Source organism: Pan paniscus, chromosome 16 (assembly GCF_029289425.2).
Source record: "Pan paniscus chromosome 16, NHGRI_mPanPan1-v2.0_pri, whole genome shotgun sequence".
In the NCBI taxonomy this organism is placed as follows: domain Eukaryota; kingdom Metazoa; phylum Chordata; class Mammalia; order Primates; family Hominidae; genus Pan; species Pan paniscus.
Window position 1 is genome coordinate 79,613,293 of NC_073265.2, and position 16,546 is coordinate 79,629,838.

Genomic DNA, 16,546 nt, shown 5'->3' on the forward strand with positions numbered 1-16,546 from the left:
TATCAGTATAAATTTAGATATTTAAATGTATAACATTTAGCTAATCAAGAAAAACAACAACCGCTTGTGATAGATGCAGATGTTTATCGTCGGGGCTGACAAGTGACAGCCAGTGTTTGAGATCGGCCTCAGCACCTAGTTTATTTTTTTATGTTGTGTTTCTGCCATACGTTCTCGTTCATACAGCCGAGCCATTACCAATAATGACAGTTAACACCTCACCACACAGTCCCAAGGTCTGTGCAAATTAATTACTTTGGCAACAAAGCCAGTGGGGCTACAGTAGAATGTGTTAGAATGTGGCACATATTACATTTGAGTAGGTGGGCCTTTTAAAATCAGTTTTTAAATAGTGGAATCTTTATTTTTTGCATTTTTGAATCCGATTTTTAAGGATTTTTTTTTTTTTTTTTTTTTTTTTGAGACAGAGTGTCACTTTGCTGCCCAGGCTGGAGTGCAGTGGCGCGATCTCGGCTCACTGCAACCTCCGCCTCCCAGGTTCAAGTGATTCTCCTGCCTCAGCCTCCTATAGCTGGGATTACAGGTGCCGGCCACCACGCCCAGCTAATTTTGTATTTTTAGTAGAGACAGGATTTCACCATGTTGGCCAGGCTGGTCTCAAACTCCTGCTGACCTCAGGTGATCTGCCTGTCTTGGCCTCCCAAAATGCTGGGATTACAGATGTGAGCCACCATGCCCAGCCTTTTTAAGGAATTCTTGAAGGACGTGTAGAACACAATTTGAGAACAACTGAGGAAATCCCACCTCCCTGTTGTACAGATGGGAAGACTGAGGCCAGCAAGGGGGCAGAGCTTACCCCAGGATCTCCCAGGGAGATGGAGGAGATGGTCAGATACACAGCGGGAATCACTGCTCCCTATAATAAGTGTGCCCTGTTCCCAAGGCAGGAGTAGAAAAGACATCAGAGCCAGACACACCCAAAATCAGCCAAGCCCTTGTCCGTGCTGTGTCTGTTGTCTGTGCAGCAGTGAGCCAGCAATATTAACCTTCCCTTCTCCACCCACAGCGATGCCCTCCTAGCTAGCCGTCACGGGATGGAGGGCTTCATGGACTCAGGGACACAGACGGACGCCGTGGTGGTGCTGTCCTTGGCTCAGGCCGCCGTGCTTGGCCTGGTCTCCGAAAATGAGCTCTTTGGAGCTACCATAAGCGCCGAGGCCTTCTACCCGGACCTGGGGCCCGAGCTTTCTGGGGCAGCCATGGGAGAGCCCGAGCCACCAGGCCCCGACGTCTACCAGCTGGCCTGCAACGGGAGGGCCTTGGAGGAGCCGGCGGAGGAGGAGGTGCTGGAGGTGGAGGCAGCCTTTGAGAAGCACACCCGGCGGAAGACGCGGCCACCTGTGCGGTTGGTGCCCAAGGTCAAGTTCGAGAAGGTGGAGGAGGAGGAACAGGAGGTCTATGAGGTTTCTGTGCCGGGTGACGACAAGGACGCAGGGCCAGCAGAAGCCCCCGCCGAGGCGGCCAGTGGCGGCTGCGACGCCCTGGTGCAGAGCAGCGCCGTCAAGATGATCGACCTCAGCGCCTTCAGCCGCAAGCCCCGGACGCTCCGGCATCTGCCCCGAACCCCGAGGCCGGAGCTGGACGTGGCCCCATATGACCCTCACTTCCCGGCCCCGGCCCGGGATGGCTTCCCCGAGCCCAGCATGGCGCTGCCTGGGCCAGAGGCCTTGCCCACAGAGTGTGGGTTCGAGCCACCCCACCTGGCCCCCCTGAGTGACCCCGAGGCCCCCAGCATGGAGTCCCCGGAGCCTGTCAAGCCGGAACAGGGCTTCGTGTGGCAGGAGGCCAGTGAGTTCGAGGCTGACACGGCGGGTTCGACCGTGGAACGCCACAAGAAGGCCCAGCTGGATCGGCTGGACATCAACGTGCAGATTGACGACTCCTATCTGGTGGAGGCGGGCGACCGCCAGAAGCGCTGGCAGTGCCGCATGTGCGAGAAGTCCTACACGTCCAAGTACAACCTGGTGACGCACATCCTGGGCCACAACGGCATCAAGCCACACTCGTGCCCACACTGCAGCAAGCTCTTCAAGCAGCCCAGCCACCTGCAGACGCACCTGCTGACGCACCAGGGCACCCGGCCCCACAAGTGCCAGGTATGCCACAAGGCCTTCACGCAGACCAGCCACCTCAAGCGCCACATGCTGCTGCACTCGGAGGTCAAGCCCTACAGCTGCCACTTCTGCGGCCGCGGCTTCGCCTACCCCAGCGAGCTCAAGGCCCACGAAGTGAAGCATGAGAGTGGCCGCTGCCATGTCTGCGTCGAGTGCGGCCTGGACTTCTCCACCCTGACCCAGCTCAAGCGCCACCTGGCCTCCCACCAGGGCCCCACCCTCTACCAGTGCCTCGAGTGTGACAAGTCCTTCCACTACCGCAGCCAGTTGCAGAACCACATGCTCAAGCACCAGAACGTGCGACCCTTCGTGTGCACTGAATGCGGCATGGAGTTCAGCCAGATTCACCACCTCAAGCAGCACTCCCTCACCCACAAGGTAAGGCCGTTCCCAGGGCCTGGGCATCTGCCTGCCCCTCCTGCCACTTTTTCATCCAGTACTTTCCAAAGTCCCAGATGGGACCATTTAGGTGGTCTCCTAGTTTTATCGTTACGTACTTATTTTGATGAGTATTCGAAATCAATTAGTATTAGAAACTAATTGAAATTAGTTTTTTAAGTAGTAAAGCTTTATGCATTCAAAAACATGTATTTGGCCAGGCACAATGGCTCATGCCTGTAATCCCAGCGCTTTGGGAGGCCAAGGCAGGCAGATTGCTTGAGTCCTGGAGTTTGAGACCAGCCTGGGCAAAATAATGAGACCCCATCACTACAAAAAAATTTAAACATGGCTAGGCGTGATGGCTCATGCCTGTAATCCCAGGACTTTGCGAGGCCAAGGCGGGCAGATCACCTGAGGTCAGGAGTTCAAGACCAGCCTTGCCAATGTGGTGAAACCCTGTCTTTACTAAAAATACAAAAATTAGCCGGGTGTGGTGGTGGATGCCTGTAATCCCAGCTACTTGGGAGGCTGAGGCAAGAGAATTGCTTCAACCCGGAAGGCAGAGGTTGCAGTCAGCCGAGACCACACCATTGCACTCCAGCCTGGGCAACAGGAGCAAAACTCCATCTCAAAAAAAAAAAAAAAAAAATTTAAACATTAGCCGGGTGTGGTGGCATACACCTATAGTCCCAGCTACTTGGAAGGCTAAGGTGGGAGGAACACCTGAGCCTGAGAGGCTGAGGTTGCAGTGAGCTGAAATCACGATACTGCACTTCAGCCTGGGCAACCAGACTGAGACCCTGTCTCCAAAAAAAAAAATCATTTTTATAACCCCTGCAAGACCCAAGGAACACAGTTTGAGAATCACTGAAGTATCTTACCCTCCCTATTTTCTAGATGGGAGGACAGAGGCCAGAGAGAGGCCAGGATGCAACAGGGAGGCGTCCTGGCTCAGTGGTCAGAAGTACAGAGGGTGTCCTTTGTTCCTTGTCATTACAAAAGCAAATCAAAACCTGTGACTTCCCTTTAAGAACAGGCTAAATATATTTAATTTTCAAAGCAGAGAAGATGTAAGGAAAAATATTTGTTATGGAAAAGTACAGGTAGTTCTAGAATATGGCTAAACTAGGCACAGTGGCTCGGGAAGGCAGAAATTGAGCAGCACTTTCTAATCTACCATGTCCCTAAACCCAGCCTTGACCCGTACTCCCCTGCCCTCCATTCCCCGCCTTCAGCCACCAGCCTCCCCGCTTTTCAGCCAATATCACCTCCTCTGAGAGGCCCTCATATCTGGGTAGGTGGAATGAGGCCCCTTGGGTCCCACAATCCCACTCTGGTACTTGGCTGCCCCATGGTTTCCACCGAAATCCCACCAACTTTACCCTTCAAAGCTGAATGTACATAGAGCTTCCTCTCCCCATAACGGTGGCCTATGAGTGATACTCCAGGTCAAACTTGTGACCCTGTCTCTCACAGTAGACACTATAGGGAGTTGGGGAGCTGTTAATACCCTGCCAGGCCTAGAAACCAGCAATTTGTAGGTTTCATTGCAGAGGCTCCTGCAGTCAACTGCTAGTAGCTGCCTAAAATGTAATGTCAAGAAAGAGTCTAGCCAGGCATGGTGCTGCACACCTGTAGTCCCAGTTACTCAGGAGGCTGAGGTGGGAAGTTTGCTTGAACCCGGGAGTTTGAGGCTATGATTGCTCCTATTAATAGCCACTGCACTCTAGCCTGGGCAACATAGCAAGACATTTTTTTTTTTTAAAGAAAAAAAAAAGGAAGAATTCTGGGCTGGATGCAATGGCTCACACCTGTAATCCCAACACTTTGGGAGGCTGAGGCAGGAGAATCACTTGAGCCCAGGAGTTTGAGACCAGCCTGGCTAACATAGTGAAACCCTGGCTCTACTAAAAATATTTTTTAAAAATAGCTGAGTGTGGTGGTGTGCACCTGTAGTCCCAGCTTGAACCCAGGAGGCAGAGATTCCAGTGAGCCGAGATCACACCACTGTGCTCCAGCCCAGGTGACAGAGCAAGACTCTATCTCAAAAAAAAGAAAAAAATCAAAAAATTAGCCAGGCATGGTGGCACACACCTGTGGTCCAGCTACACATGAGACTGAAGCAGGAGGATTGCTTGAGCCCAGGAGGTCAAGGCTGCAGTGAGCTGTGATTGTGCCACTGCACTCCAGTCTGGGCAACAGAGCAAGACTCTGTCTCCAAAAAGAGAAAAGGATTCTGAAACTGAATCTAGGCTTGGCAATAAAACCCTATGATGGATTGTTAATGTCTGCAAGGAGTGATTGTGCAGGGTGACAGCATATATGCTATATATTTGCCATCTTTCTCCTCTACTGGGGGACTTAAAAATCCCAAGTCCAGGGCCTGGCACAGTGGCTCACGCCTGTAATCCCAGCACTTTAGGAGGCCGAGGCGGGCAGATCACAAGGTCAGGAGTTCGAGGCCAGCCTGGCCAACATGGTGAAGCCCCGTCTCTACTAAAAATACAAAAATTAGTTGGGCGTGGTAGTGGGCGCCTGTAGTCCCAGCTACTCAGGAGGCTGAGGCAGGAGAATTGCTTGAACCCGGGAGGCAGAGGTTGCAGTGAGCCAAGACCGTGCTGCTGTACTCTAGCCTGGGCAACAAAAGCAAGACTCTGTCTTAAAAAAAAAAAAAAAAATCCCAAGTCCACAGAGTGTTAATACTGTGAAGAAAAGCTGAAAGCAAAAACCAAAGGCTAATAAAACTGGAAATGTCCCTATTATCAGCCTAAATTTGTACAATGTGCACATCATGTGTTTATAAAAGAAACTCCTGAATGGCAGGGCCCCCTGGTGGTCATACACATCTGCGATGTGTCAGGAGGGGGTATACAACACAAGACACAGTCCCTGCTGCTAAGAGACATAGACACGGGAACCATTAAGTTATAATACAAAGTTTTTATACCAAACAAGCAGTTAAGACAGCAGCTGTGACCACAGACACATGTCCCACTGGGTTCCTACTAAATTACTAACTCATCAAAAAGAAAACAGCTCCCAGCTTAAAAAAAATTTCTTTTATTTATTTATTTTTACTTTTTTTTTTTTTTTGAGACGGAGGCTTACTCTGTCACCCAAGCTGGAGTGCAGTGGTGTGATCTCGGCTCACTGCAACCTCCGCCTCCTGGGTTTAAGCAATTCTACTGCCTCAGCCTCCTGAGTAGCTGGGATTACAGGCGCATACCACGCTCAGCTAATTATTGTATTTTTAGTAGAGATAGGGTTTCACCATGTTGGCCAGCCTGGTCTCGAACTCCTGAGCTTGTGATCTGCCCACCTTAGCCTCCCAAAGTGCTGGGATTACAGGCATGAGCCACCGTGCCCAGCCTTTTTCAAATTTTAGAGATAGGGTCTTGCTATGTTGTCCACACTAGTCTTGAGTTCCTGGCCTCAGGTGATCCTCTTGCCTCAGCCTCCCAAAATGCTGGGATTACAGGTGTGAGCCACCGTGCCCAGCCCAGCTCCCAGCTTTTATCCTAATTTTCCTCCATGGATAATAAATTGGACCCCTTTGCACACAACACCCTGTCCTGCTCTGGGAGTGACCTCCAAACCGTAGAAAAGAAAGTTCACAGTCCAAACCAGTGGGTTTTCTCCTGGAATCCATGTCTCCTGGGGGTGAATAGCCCAAAGTCCATCAATGATAAGAATCATCTGGGGGCCCTGTTGAGAATAAAAATTCCTGGGCCCATCCCAGGCCCCATGAATTAGACCCTCCAGGGAGCGGCCTGCAAGGCTGTATGTTGGATAAGAACTACAGGTGGCTCTTATCACCAGGGAAATTAGGAAAACACTTTCAAGAGGTCAGTGGATAGGCTCTGGGAGTTTGAGACCCTTCGAAATTCTACATAGACCTAAGTGCCATTTTTGGGGGGGTGTCCATAGCTTTAATCATATTATCAGAAGGGTCTGAACCAAAAAGGCCACCAAGAGACAGCATGGAGGATAAAAACACATACACGTGTCCTTGATCTGATGAAATAGTCCACAGACAGCAGGCAGACCCTGTGTCTTCTTGGCGACAGACCCCTGCCGCCTAGTGTGGTACTGGCTTGGAGCAGGTGCCCGGTAAATGGTTGTTGAATGAATGAATGAATGAGCACACATTTGCCTTAGTGCACTAGTACAGACCTCATGTACACATCCACCCTGGGGGCAGGAGACAGCAGGTATCTGGATCGTTACAGTAAAGCACAGCCTATTTCTATTACTGAGAGGCTTCCTGGAGTAAGTGGCTCTGCCCCCACATTCTTCGGTGGTTTTAAACAAGTGTTACCTATTTTGGAATACCCTCAAAAAGAGACATTTCCCAGAAAGTGTGCCTTTGTGATGCTATGGCCCTGCCCCTACCCGGCTCCCCACCAAGGGTCACTGCCAGAGGCTGTGCCCATTGTGTGGCCCTGACCATCACCCCCCACCCCACAGGGCGTGAAGGAGTTCAAGTGCGAGGTGTGTGGCCGGGAGTTCACCCTACAGGCGAACATGAAGCGGCACATGCTGATCCACACCAGCGTCCGGCCCTACCAGTGCCACATCTGCTTCAAGACCTTCGTGCAGAAGCAGACCCTGAAGACCCACATGATTGTACACTCGCCCGTGAAGCCATTCAAATGCAAGGTACCAGCTCATCAGGCCCCGGGGCTGGGACCTCCCCAAGGGTGGTCTGGAATCAGCATGCCTGCAGCAGCTGTGGCCCACCAAGCGCCAGCCTGGCCAGTGCGGGCAAGAGGAGCCCCGGCTGGGTGAAACTTAGCCTGGGCTTTGGGGGTTGGGAGGGCAGGTGGGGATTCACATCCTCAAAGCTGCTGAAGTTGGGTTTTTCTGAGAGCTGGGGAGGGAGTGAAGGTCATGGTGCAGCCACAGAGAAAGGACCCCAGCCTGAGGGCTTAGTGCAGCTAGAGATCCAAGCCCTGGGTTTCTGATAACTGCAGCTCAGAGAAAGTGGGGCAGACTCACAGGAGCAGTGACCTGCAATGGATGGCTTGTGTCCCTGTCTCTCGGGTGTCTGGGGTCACATGGAAAAGCATAAAGAGAGAACTGTCCATAAAGAACAGGATTCTGGGCCAGGCATGGTGGTGCATGCCTGTAATCCCAGCATTTTGGGAGGCTGAGGTGGGTGGATCATTTGAGGTAAGGAGTTCGAGACCAGCCTAGCCAATGTGGTGAAACCCCTTCTCTACTAAACATACAAAAAATTAGCTGGGCGTGGTGGCACGTGCCTGTAGTCCCAGCTACTCGGGAGACTAAGGCAGGAGAATCGCTTGAACCCAGGAGGCAGAGTTGCAGTGAGCCGAGATCATGCCACTGCACTCCAGCCTGGACAACAGAGTGAGAGTCTGTCTCAAAAAAAAAAAAAAACAAAAGAATAGGATTCTGGCCCAGCCATAGAGGTGGGAATGGGCTGGGGTCCGGGGAAAGCAGGTTCCCCACAGGCTCAGGACACCGGGTTGATGTGTTCTAGGTGTGCGGGAAGTCCTTCAACCGCATGTACAACCTGCTGGGCCACATGCACCTGCACGCGGGCAGCAAGCCCTTCAAGTGCCCCTACTGCTCCAGCAAGTTTAATCTCAAGGGCAACCTGAGCCGGCACATGAAGGTCAAGCATGGCGTCATGGACATCGGCCTGGACAGCCAAGGTGGGTGGGCCAAGCGCAATGGACAGAGCAGGAATGATACCAACATGACGCACTCAGGAGCTTCCTGCCCAGTTAGAGGAGTGGGGAGGCTGGCCAAGGCTGAGACTTCGTTGGGGTGGGCTCAGGTCTGGAAGGGGGGGACCCTGGAAGGCCATGATGACAATAACGATGGGATATTTATGTCTTCTTCAAAGGACTTAAATGAGATCACGTAAACAATATAATAAAAATCATAACTAACATTTATTGAGTGCTAACTGTGTGCCAGGCCTTTATTAACTCATGTGATCCTCAAAGCGAGGTTGGCTCTGTCATTATCATCGTTTTACAGATGCAGAAACTGAAGAACAGAGAACTTAGATAGCTCATGCAAGATGACAACACAGCAGGAGGTGACAGACACTTTATTTCGTTACCGTGAGATAATATTTCAAATAAGTGGATGGGAAAGAAAGTTAAAAAGGGGAAAAAATGGCAGCTGGAAAGATAAGGGAGAGCCAGGTGAGGTCCCAACTCCAAGTACACCATGGGAGGTCCTAGGCAAGGGACATGCAGAGGGGAGATCTGAGCTTCCCAGCAACCAAGGCAAAAAAGTGTCAATCAGTCACACTCTTCACAAGTGCCTGCCAGAGACTATAACCCACATACTCATGAAAGGGCCAGACGGGCCTGACGTTAAGATCTGGGAGAAATTTTAGGAGAGGATCCTATGCCTCAGCAGTTCGTAGAAGTTTCAGAGGCTGTCAGAAAACATCCCAAGTGTTAGCGGTAGCCTTTCCCTCCAGCAGTGGTCAGTACTTAAAGCATTTCTGTTGGGTGACAGCAAAGCTGTTAGCCTCTCTGGCCTCATGGTGGGGAGGGACTGCTGTGGAGACTCCACAGGAAGGGGGGAGCCGACAGCGCTACAGGGAGGCTCCTTCTACAGTTTGGAGCTATTTCTGGTGCTCTGGCTGGGCATGATGGCTCACACCTATAATCCTGGCACTTTGGGAGGCCGAGGCAGGAGGATCCCTTAAGGCCAGGAGTTTGATACCAAACCAGGCAACATAGTGAGACCTGGTCTCTACAAAAATATTTTTAAATTAGCTGGGTGTGGTGGCGTGTGCCTATAATCTCAGCTACTTGGGAGTCTAAGGCAGGAAGATCACTTGAGCCCAGGAGTTCAAGGCTGTAGTGAACTGTGATCGGACCACGGCACTCCAGCCTGCGTGGCAAAGCAAGACCCTATCGCCAAATAATAATAAAGAAATTCTGGTGTGCCTCTGAGTCACACCAGCTGGGAACATGCTTTGGCAGTAACCAGGTGAGCTGACTTGCCACGTGGGATTAGTTACTGGAATGCAGTCAGGCACGCGGGAACAGCTGCAGTAGCTTAACTCTGGTTTTGGAACAGCTGACCAGTGAATGGCCTGGGTTTTCTGGCAGAAACAGGTATCTCAGTTGTTTTGTTTTGTTTTTCAGTTGTCTATTAAGGTTGCTTCCAGTAGACGAGAATGAAACCCTGTCGGCTGCTCTTGGTAGCTCCTTGCTACTCAAAATGTGGTAGGAGGATGAGCAGCGTCAGCCCCACCTGGGATCTTGCTGGCCTCTCAGCTCCACCCACACCTGCTGAGTCAGACTCTACACTGCAAAAAGATCTCTGGGCCATTTGTTGCAGTCAAGTTTGAGACCCACTGGACCAGACTAGTGCCTCAGAGTCTCCTGGAGGGCTTGTTGAAACAAAGTGCTGGCCCCACCCCCAGAGTTTCTGATTCAGTAGATCTGGGGTGGGGTCTGAGACGCTGCCTTTCCCACAAGTTCCCAGTTCTTAGCAAAGCAGCCGCTGGTTCAGGGACCTCACGTTGAGAACCTTTGATCCAGACTGCAGAGGGCTGGCTGGCAAATCAGCTGCATGTTGGGAGTCACCTGAGGAATGTTTTAAATGCTGATGCCTGAGTTTGGACCTGAGGTTCAAATGTAAGTGATCTGGAATGTGGCCTGGGATCAGGATTTTTGTAAAGCACTTTGGGTGATTCCATGTGCAGTAGATTTTGAGAGCTGTATTCTAGTGGATCTGCCCTGTTGCTAACCCACCAGAAGGAACCAGAGCAGAACATGCCCTTTTGGAAATAACTGGGACCATGAAGAGACTGTCAGTGTTACAGCTCTTTTAGAATTTGTTAGGCTGGGCGTACTGGCTCACGCCTATAATCCCAACACTTTGGGAGGCAAATCCCAAGGTGGGCAGATCACCTGAGGTTGGGAGTTCGAGACCAGCCTGGCTAACATGATGAAACCCCGTCTCTACTAAAAATACAAAAATTAGCTGGGCGTGTTGGCACATGCGTGTAATCCCAGCTACTCGGGAGGCTGAGGCAGGAGAATCACTTGAACCTGGGAGGCAGAGGTTGCAGTGAGCCGAGATTGTGTCACTGCACTCCAGCCTGGGTGACAGAGTGAGACTTTGACTCAAAAAAAAAAAAAAAAAACATTTAGCAGGTTTTCCAGTTTTTACCAGAAATCGCCCCACCCCCATCCCACCACCCAAACAAGATTTTTTAAAAAGACTGTCCCTGTACACCTTGTTCCTCGGGGTGGTTAAGGCACAACCTCTTTCTATATGAGCTCAGTCACCAGGGATGCTTAGAATTCCTCTATTCCTGGCCGTACCAGATGACAGAATGAAGCGATTGGCCCTGGAACAACTGGGCTCCAGGTCCCCACCTCCCTCATACAGCCTTGGTCTGGGAAGCCCAGGCTTGATGCGTATGCAGAAGGAAGGCAGCATACATTCTAGACAGAACGATCTAGTAACTATGGGGCTGTCATTTGGGGAGGTGGATCAATGTCCTTATAAAAAATGCTACAGACTATTCTCTGGGGCCCACAGGATGGACCAATAGACTTAATAAACAAAATGGGGACGGTGTACAGAGATCCACAAGTAGAAATTTTCCCAAGGTGTTTTTTTTTTTTTTTTTGAGACGGAGTCTTGCTCTGTCGCCCAGGCTGGAGTGCAGTGGCGCGATCTCGGCTCACTGCAAGCTCCACCTCCTGGGTTCACGCCATTCTCCTGCCTCAGCCTCCCAAGTAGCTGGGACTACAGGCGCCCGCCACCACGCCTGGCTAATTTTTTTGTATTTTTAGTAGAGACGGGGTTTCACCGTGTTAGCCAGGATGGTCTTGATCTCCTGACCTCGTGATCCGCCTGCCTTGGCCTCCCAAAGTGCTGGGATTACAGGCGTGAGCCACTGCGCCCGGCCCCCAAAGTGCTTTATTTAGCTTGTTTTTGAAACCAGCTGTGTAACATGAGGATGTGGCACTAGGACTGAGGGAAGAAACAGCCCAAATCTATAAGATATGGGTCAAGTGACCTTGTTTTATAAAGTCTGGAAGACTCACAGTGGGTTAGATGCTACAGGCACAAGTAACAGATACCCATTCAGACTGGCCTAAACAATAAGGAAATCCATTAAGAAATGGCTTAAGACCAGGTGTGGTAGCGCACACCTATCGTCCCAGCTACTCAGGAGGCTGAGTTGGGAGGATCACTTTGAGTTTGAGGCTGCAGTGAGCCATGATTGCACCACTGCACTCCGGCCTTGGCAATAGAGCAAGACCTTGTCAAAAAAAGAAAAAGAAATGGGGCCAGGCGCAGTGGCTCACGCCTGTAATCCCAGCACTTTGAGAGGCCGAGGCGGGCGGATCACCTGAGATTGGGAGTTCGAGACCAGCCTGACCAACATGGAGAAACCCCGTCTTTACTAAAAATACAAAAAAAATTAGCCGGGTATGGTGGCGCATGCCTGTAATCTCAGCTACTTGGGAGGCCGAGGCAGGAGAATTGCTTGACCCCGGGAGGTGGAGGTTGTGATGAGCCAAGATTGCACCATTGCACTCCAGCCTGGGCAACAAGAGCGAAACTTGGTCTCAAAAAAAAAAAAAAAAAAGAAAAGAAAAGAAATGGTTCAAAGTCTAGGCCCTCTTCAGAGCTGGCTGATTCAGCTTGCCAACAGTGACATCAGGGTGAGGCTTCCTCTGTCCACAGCATTAGCTGCGAATATCCTCATGGTCACAAGATGGCTGCCAGCGGCCGTCAGGGTGTGTGCTTCCTTGTTCACATCCAGTGGAAGAGTGACAGCCTGCTCCCCTTAGCTCTCTGACACCAATGAGAAGGTGCTAAGAACTTACTAGCAGGCCTTTCCTCATGACCCATTCAACAGGATTGGGTCACGTGCCTATTCCTGAACCACTAATTGGGAAGGGATGGGATTACTCTTAGACCAGTGGTTCTCAACTGAGCATGAGTTTGTCTTCCAGGTGACAGTTGGCCATGTTTGGAGACATTTATGGTTGTCACACCTGGGGTGATGCTACTGGCATCTCATGGGTAGAGGCCAGGGATGCTGTTAAACATCCTACAATGCACAGGACAGCCCCACAACAAAGGATTATGGCCCTAAGTGCCAAGGTTGAGAAAGCCTGCCTTAGACCTGTCAAGGCTGCCCCCAGCCTGGGGTCTGTTTCCCCCAAAACACACACATCTCAGCGGACAGGGCCAGAATGCACTTTGGGGGCCAGCCACAGCCCCTGCCAGCCTCCCAGTTCCCCCAGATCCTACCCTGGGCTTCCCCTGTAAGAGCCTTATAATGAGATTTCAATTTTATAAAATTACAAGGGGCCGCTTAAGAGTTTTTGCCTGACATATCTTTATGAACCTACCCTGAGTGTTTGTCCCTGGAGAGCCAGGACCAAGGATACCAATGGCTAGTACCAACAGAAAAGCACAGCTGCTGGCAGGAGGCCTCACCCTCCCGCAGTGTGAGGCAGAGCAGCACAGTGGCTCAGAACAACAGCATGTGCTGGGTGACCTTTGGCAAGTTGATTCACCTCTCTAAACCTCAGCCTTCTGAGCTGCTAAATGGGGCTGTTGTGATTGCTGGATGAGGCGAGGCCTGCGAAGTGGCTGGCATGCAGCAGGTGCTAATGAGTGTTGCAAAGGTGATGTCACGCAGGCAGCTTCCCGTGGCCAGAGAAACATTGCAGAGAAGGGATAAGTAGGGCTTAGTGACTTTGACGGGTCAATGGAAGAATGACCCAAAGAAGGCTTCAAGGCCAGGCCTGCAGTTCTCCACCACAAAGGCCCTCACTGATAGCACCCACTCCCCCACACTCAGCTTTGGGGCCTAGGTCTGGTGACCCAGCTAGAAGCCACAGGACGCTGAGGCGTCCGAGGGTGGGAAGGCTGAGAGGCAGCTGAGACTCCTGGAGGCCGTGACTGGGAAGCCCTCTCTTTAGAAAGGCCATCAGCTTCCTGCGTGGGGGTGACTGGCTCCTCCCGAGAGACGGCAGCCAGGTCTGACTGTGCCCCTCTCTTACAGACCCCATGATGGAGCTGACAGGCACTGACCCTTCAGAGCTCGACGGCCAGCAGGAGATGGAGGACTTCGAGGAGAACGCCTACAGCTATGCGAGCGTGGACAGCAGCGCCGAGGCCAGTGTCCTCACTGAACAGGCCATGAAAGAGATGGCCTACTACAACGTGCTATAGCGCAAGCTGGGCCACCCCTAACAGGGACCGGGGGCGAGGGCATGGGGGTAAGACCCATGGGCTGCAGGCTGCACCTCCTGCAGCCGAGAAACAAGCTACTGCCCCACTGTTCTGAGCCCTCCCTCCCCGAGTCATTTGCACCACTAGGGACCTTTAGACCAAATGGAGACTGTACTACTGGCCCCAGCTGTGAGCCAGCACAGGCCCAGGCATCCCAGCAAGGGAAGGAGAACACGCGAGGCCCAGATCTGGGTCTCCCTGGCCTGCTTCCGTGGGGAGTGGGAGAAGTGGGGCCACTGGGGACAGGTCACAAGGGCACCGGCCCTCGGGGTCTCTCCAGGCCCAGCAGAGCTCTTCAGGGGTCCTGACACTGGAAGAAGAGACCACTTGAGCCATGTCTTTTTCACGGCCAACTCCTGCCTCTAAGGATGTCTGAGCTCCCCTCTGGCCAGTACTGCCCACCTCTACCTTGTCCAGGCCCCCTTCCCCGCCCTGTCGACAGACCGCCAGGCAGGGCACTCTGCCTTCTACCTCCCGGGGTCTCCCATGCGCTCCTCAAGCCAGGTGTGCATGTGGCCCTGGCCCTGGCCTGCAGGACAGCTGGGGGGCACCCAGCCCCCAGAAGACCCCTGTCCTACATCCCTTTCTGGAAGTGGGTGTCCCTAAAGTGGATTGCAACACATGTCATCCACTTCGACCCTAGCTGGAGTGCCTCACCAGGGGGCCCCCACTAGGAACAAAGCCAGGACAGGCCCCGCGTCAGGCACACACTAACAAAACCAGAAGCATGGGGCAGGGCAGGGCGGAGTGAGGGCATCACAGGGGACCAAGAAGGGCTGTCCTTGGGGGAGGCCCAGGACCACCTGTCGGGGAGGGGGACCGCAGTCATTTCTTATTCCTCAGTGTCCACCTTGCGACGGAGATAGCCACGAGTCAGCAGCTTCCCAGAAAGAGCAACGTATTTTAAAAAGGAAAGTAAAGCCCACAGAGGGAAATCAAGGGTTTTTTTGAGCAAAGGAGGTCTTCTGAAGATAACTTATTATTTTTTTCTTTCCAACTGTGTGTCACCTATGACCTTTTCTGATGGAGATGCATTTTCTTTTTCCAAGCGTAAGCTTCCTAATGTGCTGTGCGTGCTTCCTACCCACCCACCCCGAGCAGCCTGGCCGGGCAGGACTGGGGCTCCATGGGGACTGTCACCCTGGCCCTGGAGGTGCAGCCGCTGGCAGCAGCCTCAGCAGGCTGGGGTGGGAGGCAGGAGAAGGCAGAGCTGGGAAGCCCTCCACCCCTGCCACGCTCCTGCAGTCGCTGACTTGCTCTGTCCCATGTCCCATCCTCGGCTGTCAGGGCTGCTGACTCTGCTCAGCCAACAGCTAGCTCCCTCGCTCGCCTGCTCTCTTCCCCTCTGTTCCCACGCCAGCTCCTGCCCCTGGAACCAGAGATGACAGGCCCAGGGCAGTGAAATAGCACATTCAGGAACTCTAGGGCACCCGGACCCCCCACCCACTTGCCTCCTGAGGCCTCAGTGGGGAGGGGCAAGCAGGGGTCTTCCCCAAAGGCACAGATGAAGCCACTAGCTTCAGCCTAGAAACCCGGAGAAGGGAACAGCCTGGGGTGGGAGGAACCAGTCTGCAGCGCAGCCACCCCCAAGGCTGGATCCTTAAGTGAAGGACCAAGCCAGGCCTCAGGGTGACTGTGATCAGGACTGAGGGGTGGACAAGGTGGCCCAAGTATGGCTTCCAGACCCCGAAGCCCCACGACCTCCCAGGTGCCCGCCATGATGACCCTCAGGTGGCAGTGACCCCGTCACTGTATAAGACATTTTCTCCTGCTGAGCAGAAGGCATCATCCCCTGCAACTACCTCTTCCCACGTCTTTGTCCCCTGGTACCAAAAAGAACCCTGTACCTCCTCCTCCTCCTCCCTCCTGCCAGTGCAGTGGCCTTGGTCTTGGAAACTGAAGGGAGAAGGTCTGGCCCCCAGGGTGGGGCTCTCCTTTCCCTCCCCCAGCCCCGCCGTCAGCACTGGCCCTCTGTGAGGTTCGATACTTGAACGCCCCCTGCCCTGTGCCTTGGACCTGGGCAAAGCTAGGAGGAGGAAACAGCACAACTCACAGTTTGAGCTGGGGGGTGGTCTTGGCAAGGCTCCTGTCTGTACCCCTCCCTAACCTTCTCAAAAGAGGTGCACAGCCTCTCGGGTGACTTGGAAACTCCTGGGCAAATTCCATTCTAACTTATTTTGACATGTATACAAACCAACTGTTTAGAGATTCCACTTGTGCAAAGCCCTACTGTGTTTTTATGTTCCTGTTTAAAAGAGAAGTTTACTTAGCAATAATTATAAATAAATGAATATTCTTTAGTGAGGTGACTGCAAATGCTTCTTTCCCCAGCTCTTGGGGACCTGGCCCTCACTCCCAGCAGGAACTCCCAGCCAAACTTCCCAGCCCCACACAGCAGGGCTGCACTCTCCAGGGCCCGGGGGAGGCTGAGACCATCCTCTGCACTGGAATGGCCCCCTGCAGGGCCAGGCGCCTATAGCCAGCTGCCCCGGGCCCAAGAGAGTGGTGTGGGCCACGGCCCCTGTATTCCCACCACTTGCAGAGAAAAGCTGCTTCCCCTCCCTACCCACCCACATGGCTTCAGGAAAGAAGCCAGCTCCCGATGCCAGGCTGGGCTTCAGAGGCTGCATTCTGCAGAGCTGCCAGCCCCGTGCTGGTGACAGGCAAGAAGAGGCAGGAAGCCTTGAGCTTCCTCCCAGGAGCTGGGCCTGCTGGAGCCAGCAGTCCACATTTCTTCTTATAGCCCTGAGAGTTTCAGGGCA

General features: G+C 52.8%; 1 protein-coding gene across 4 annotated transcripts in view; it reads left to right on the top strand.

Annotated features, from left to right (window-relative positions):
* The window catches only part of ZNF710 (zinc finger protein 710), an 81,993-nt gene extending 65,905 nt beyond the window's left edge, over positions 1-16,088 (top strand). For all 4 annotated transcript variants that reach the window (XM_055098863.2, XM_034939419.3, XM_024925595.4 and 1 more), the window contains 4 exons: positions 1,028-2,513; positions 6,984-7,175; positions 8,020-8,194; positions 13,555-16,088. In XM_055098863.2, coding sequence (XP_054954838.1) covers positions 1,056-2,513; positions 6,984-7,175; positions 8,020-8,194; positions 13,555-13,724 — 1,995 coding nt within the window. In that variant the 5' untranslated portion in view covers positions 1,028-1,055 and the 3' untranslated portion in view covers positions 13,725-16,088. The remainder of the gene's footprint in view (positions 1-1,027; positions 2,514-6,983; positions 7,176-8,019; positions 8,195-13,554) is intronic.
* The last annotated feature ends 458 nt before the right edge of the window (positions 16,089-16,546 follow it).